This window comes from Ostrea edulis, chromosome 8, assembly GCF_947568905.1.
Source record: "Ostrea edulis chromosome 8, xbOstEdul1.1, whole genome shotgun sequence".
Classification (NCBI taxonomy): Eukaryota; Metazoa; Mollusca; class Bivalvia; order Ostreida; family Ostreidae; genus Ostrea; species Ostrea edulis.
The window spans coordinates 55,388,894-55,395,018 of NC_079171.1; the positions used below are offsets into that span (position 1 = coordinate 55,388,894).

General features: G+C 38.3%; 1 protein-coding gene across 1 annotated transcript; it reads right to left on the reverse strand.

Annotated features, from left to right (window-relative positions):
* Positions 1-280: 280 nt before the first annotated feature.
* On the reverse strand, positions 281-2,437 carry LOC125663370 (E3 ubiquitin-protein ligase TRIM71-like). The gene is made up of 2 exons (XM_056146499.1): positions 2,372-2,437; positions 281-2,194 (listed from the first exon to the last, which is right to left on the reverse strand). The coding sequence occupies exon 2, from the start codon at positions 2,163-2,165 to the stop codon at positions 498-500; it is 1,668 nt and encodes a 555-aa protein (XP_056002474.1). The 5' UTR covers positions 2,166-2,194; positions 2,372-2,437; the 3' UTR covers positions 281-497.
* Between the last annotated feature and the right edge of the window lie 3,688 nt (positions 2,438-6,125).

Here is a 6,125-nt window from a genome sequence, read left to right on the forward strand (position 1 = left end):
GTATATAATCACACCAATATCAATTAGAAGGAATTCAATGTGTTTCATACCGATTGTTAGGCCGCTATTGGCACACTGATTTTGACCAAGGATAACCCCGTTTACCTGACCGGTAGACATGCGATGCTTACTCCTCCTAGGCACCTTACCCCACCCCTGGTATATCCATGTTAGCCCGATTCTTAATTTTGTATTCCTTATAGGATTATGAGATTGATCACTGTTCGTTATCTCCACCTTTGCATATAGTGAGATATATTTATTAATAATTAAACAACAGTGAGAGACTAATGTTTAATCACCTAAACACACACACACACACACACACACAAGTAGATGTTTGTTACACATCATAAACATTGAGATGTGAGTAACACAGACCTGTAATTTACACATGGATGTATTTAATTGGGACTGTAATTAACAAGCATATGTATATAGCACTGTGTTTAGATATGTAATTAACACTGTCTTGATACATGAATGTGTAACTAAAACTATGTGTGTAAATATTGAATTTTCTTCACTTTAGCAGTGTAACATTCAGCTACAAAGAGGTTGTCACTCATATCTACACATAAACCGTGAGGACGGGATAAATCACAGTTCTGAATGTGACGGAGGAACTGCCCGTCCTGATCTAGGATCTGGATACGGTGATTGCGACAGTCTGCTATCAGAATGTGACTCTGGTTGTCTGTAGTGATGCCGACTGGATCAAATGATTTCTTGGTATTAGAGGGATGACCAGTGTATCTAAATCGGAGTTTTCCTGACTGATTGACCACCACTACCGCACTAGCTCCACGATCAGCCACACAGATATCCAGGTTGCGATTCTCACTGATATATTTAGTGTTGTACGTTGAATAAAGAGGACGACCCTGATGATCAAACTGAATGGTTTGTTTCTCTGTGTAGCCAGAGTAACGCACAACTTTGGATTGTTTTCTATCATCACTGATCATGGTGACCAGGAGATCATCAAAAGAGCTACTGCAGACATAGAGAGGCCTCCACCCCTGTAGTCTGATCAGGGTCCCCACCTGTTTATTCTTCACTAAGTTTACAGTTTTATTATCATCATCAGTATAAACAAGGTTACCATCACTTGTCACTGCTATGTCCCATGGTGCGTTCCTCGACTCTGTTTGTATTGATGTCAGTAGTTTACTCTGGAGGTTGAGGAGCTTCATGGTTTCGTTATCCCCGCCTGTCCAGACTTGATATTCACTCAGACAGCTAACACTGTATAGATCTTCATACCCAGTGTCTATGGTGGCGATCAGTCGCGGTTCATCAAGCAATGGTTTGACGAGAGGATACGATGCAGCTTCTGGTGATATTATGGTATCATCACGTTCTGTGTTAAAGGACAGTGATGAAAGAGAACCAAACATTTCATTGAGCTGATCTTTGTTTATTTTCTGAGCAGAAAAACTTGGTAATGTAATTCGGACTCTAGGCGGCGATGTTCTAAATTCAGAATTCCTAGATTTGTAAGTAGAGGTTAAGGAGACGTCATTTGATTTTAGGATTGATTTCAAGTCGGAAATGATCTGTTTGAGTTCAGTAGTTTTCTGTGTGATTTCATCTGTATTTTTATTCAGGGCAGATAGGTGTTTGTTTTTGATCTCCTGAATGTTTGATTTCCGCTGGTTGACAATGTCGGTGATATCCCGGTGTAAAACGTATCCTTGTTGATCGGCATCTGTTATCAGTTTCCCATAATTCGTTTCTAACTCGACTTTCTCCGTTTGGACATCGACAGCAATGTCTTCATATCGGGGATAAATTCTGGTCTCGAGTTCTTCCAAATCATTTTGTAATATTTGTCTTTTAGAACTAAGTGTTTCCAGAATATTTGATAACTTGTGTCCTTTGTGTTTACCAGAGGAGACGCAGGTAATACAGACAGGGGTGTTACATTTCTCACAGTAATGCTTACAGTGTTCATCAGCGTGATTCGGACATTTCGGGTAGTTAGGGGTCGCCTTTCTCTGTAAAAACGGCACGCCTTTGTGTCTTTTAGAGGAATCTGAGAGATGTTTTCCTACACAGTTAACACAGAGATTTATATTACAAAGTTCACAATGACTCTGTAGAGGGACAGTTTCACAGAGGTCACACAGTAGGACTTCCTGAGCACTACGCCGGGGATGCATTTCTGATGTCGGGGTCACACGAGCAGTTACTGTCAATAGAAATGAGCATCATAGAATAGTTTTACATGGTTAAAACATTTCACACGTTAGAATTACATCAAAATTATGTGAAATCATTAGATTGATTATGTCCATCTCATTGATCACAAAATATCAATATTAATGGCATTGTAATGTCAGAAAGCATGTATATAATTTTGTCTCACCTGTGAATCCATTATGGCCTCCCTGTTATTCCGACCTTCAATCTAGTCCTGTGTATAAGTTCCTTTGCGGCTTGTCAGTATACATACACTGTCTTCGTGTGTTATCTCTTGTTTACATTATTTTAATGCTTGTTTGCACATACTTCATTTCGGGTAGCTATTTGAACACTTACGTCAGAAGAGATAAGAAAACATATTGACTTGTGTGTTGAGTAGGCCGCGAAAACTCTCACAAAACTTGTAATTACAGGTTCTGCAAATTTTATACTTTAGGCTATTTCTTTGTCTGGAGTAAAACGCGGCAACAATTTGTTGCTCAATTCTGGGACAAAATGCGTCCGGGCTTTAATCCTATCATTCATTTGATACACCTCTGAGTATATGCGACCCGTAATAATTAATGGTTGTGTTCTTTCAACAAAGAAAATAAAATCGTATACACGCATACTAGGAGTGCAGAAATTCCTTGATTATATCCCGGCCCCATGTACAGCACCATTAACAATTAGAAAGATGAGGGTGTTTGTATACAATCACATTACTATGAGCTGGAGAGGGGACTGTGGGCCTGAGACGAATACAATGGAACTTTGGTTTGGTTCCGGGGCAAAAACTGGATCACATCATATGCGTACTTTGTTGATCTCAAGTGAGAGTACGATTTGGCAAACCTTTTTGATCTTGAAGAAAATGATGGGTTGTCTGATACGACCTGAGAGAGAAATGCAGTGAGAAATTATATACAAGTGCATTCAGAGATGATGGAGCGGTGTTCATGGTAGTTTATTGGAGGGGAATTTTTTAGCAGTCAAAAATCTGTCTTTTGATTACCATGGATTCTTTGACTTGAAAGGGAAACACAAATACAGACTCAATTACTTGTTCACTCGTAGAATATACAAGTTCGCCTTTTGGAGCTTTGTTTTTTTATTTCAAGTTTCAAGTTGTGTAATCACTGGTATATCAGTCGGGATAAATGACAAAGCTCTCTCTGATATTTATCTCCATATATTCGGATAGAGTCAAATGTCTTTCTTGGTGCTCAAGAATTACATGTATATTTTGTTTCTAACTTCATTTGATCATCGGGCCTAGTGTATGTTTTTCTGCAGGTTGGTTAAACATCGCGCTCTAAGCAACCATATCAATATATCTAACGTTACTTATAGTTGCCCTGTAGGAATCCGAGTCAGAATTGGTCCTCAGTAGCCCTTGCTTGTCGTAAGAGGCGACTAAATGGGGCGGTTCTCCTTATGGGGCCTAAAAACCAAGGTCTTGTTTCACAGCAGGTGTTGCATGACAAAGATCCCTCCCTGTCCAAAGGTTGTAAGAGCCGAGCATAGACCGGCAATGGTAACTTCTCCTTATGAGTGAAAAATTCTCACGCGGGACATTAAACAATATATGTCGATCCCATATATCCCTGTGAGCTAGAAGTAAAAGACACCACAGAGTCGTCCACTTTTGCTTCATACTTAGATATTTTATTAAAAGTATACATTAACGGCAAACTGACAACTCAACTGTATGACAAACGGGATGTTTCAGCTTCTCCATCGTCTACTTAACATATATATGTAGTAATATTCCATTACCACCTGCATATGGTGTTTATATCTCTCAACTGACTCGATACGCAAGAGCTTGTTCTGCGTGTAGTTAGTTTTTAAATCGAGGCAAGCTACTGATGAAAAAGTTGATGGTGCAGGGGTTTCAACAGTCTTGATTGAAGTCAGCATTTCGTTAATTATATAACCGTTATAACGATGTAGTTCGTCAATACATCATGTCATTGGGTCAAATGTTGTCTGACGTGTTTCATACCGATTGTTAAGTCGTTCTTGGCACACTGATTTTGACTACGGATAACCCCGTTTACCTGATCAGGATATAGGGCTCGCGACGGGTATGACCGGCCGACAGGGGATGCTTACTCCTCCTAGGCACCTGATCCTACCTCTAGGGTGTTTATGGGTCCGTGTTTACCCAACGATCTTTTTGTATTGCTTATACCCCGAGGGTCTCTACAGCCCAGTAGCTAAGTACTTCGTTACTAGCTTGAAAATACGGATGTGTATTTAATTGCTGTTATAACATTTAGAAATTCATTTCAAAATTAAGGATTATCTCCCTCATGCATAGCTCTTATCCTTGGACGAATTTGGCTCCACTTTTTTGGCACGCTGTGTTTGGCTATATTTAGCTCTAAAACTTCATAGTTATTTCGAATTTCAAACATTTCGGTTGAGCATCACTGAAGAGACATTATTTGTCGAAATGTGCATCTGGTGCATCAAAATTGGTACGGTATAAGTTTTACGTTATGACCCCTGGGTCGAGGCCTCTGCTGGTGGACTGCTAGTCCCCGAGGGTCTCTACAGACCAGTAGCTAAGTACTTCGCTACTAGCTTGAAAATGTGGATGTTTATTTAATTGCTGTTATAGCATTTAGAAATTCATTTCAGAATTAAGGATTATCTCCCTCATGCATAGCTCTTATCCTTGGACGAATTTGGCTTCACTTTTTTGGCACGCTGTTTCTGGCTATATTTAGCTCTAAAGCTTCATAGTTATTTCGGATTTCAAACATTTCGGTTGAGCATCACTGAAGAGACATTATTTGTCGAAATGCGCATCTGGTGCATCAAAATTGGTACCGTATAAGTTTTACATTATAGGAGTAATGAGATTGATCACTTTTCGTTATATTCACCTTTCATGAAATCAATCATTCATAGGTAGTTGCTACGCTTTACTGGCTTTTAATGTTTTTAATGGTTCTTCTACTGTTTTTGTCATACACTTTTCTAGCATGTGTTTTCCCCCTATACTTAAGTTTCTTTATCACAGAACAGACATTTATGGGTGGGGAAAAGTGTCAAAAGTGAGCACAGGTTGAGTGAACGCCTCTTCCAGTTAACTTGACTCGGCACAACTTCGTCAATGCTCATGTTTTACTTCTAGTAACTAATATTTGTAAAGTATTATAACACCAGCGATAGAAGCCATGTTAGGCATCATTTAAAGCTTCTAACTAGTAAGCAATATGTGTCCTTATTATTATAGGGACTCTCTTTTCTAATATTGTGAAAATTCTGCTCCGTAAACGATTTTATGTTATTATCCTCTACATTATATCCATAATGTATGATGCATCTTTATTCTTGATATTGATACGAGTTTCAAACAGATTAACCTTCCCGGCATAAGATTTAAAGATGATTGTATGTGACATCTTTAAAAGTTCATAAATTAGTTCACGTTTGTAATATATCCGATTCTCAATACTCGAACCATTATTTATCAGGGTTTCCTCCATTTGAAAGTATACGCAAAAATAAACATGTTCTGTCTTTTTATTGATTATATACACCAAAGTGCTTCCATACATTAAATATATCGTGATATGACCTGGACATGTGGACAGTGATTTTCATATTGAAAGCTATATTTACTAACTCAAGATTGCGTATAGCATGTAAAGATAAGGCCTATGGATTACTGTATCAATAAATGAACCGTTTTTCATAGTTTCTTTAGTATTGAACATGCTAATAGGTGCATGTTGTTTTGGGGGAATACATGTAACATAATTTAGTATTATGTAGATATTTAAGTATATTTGCACCATTTCCATAATTCAATGTCTTCTACTGTTTCATATGTATATCTTATGAATGTCCTCTCTGGGAAGCCCCATACCCATTATTTGTGTTTACATTGTGTCGTTTTTAATGCGGTATGGAAAACAGTA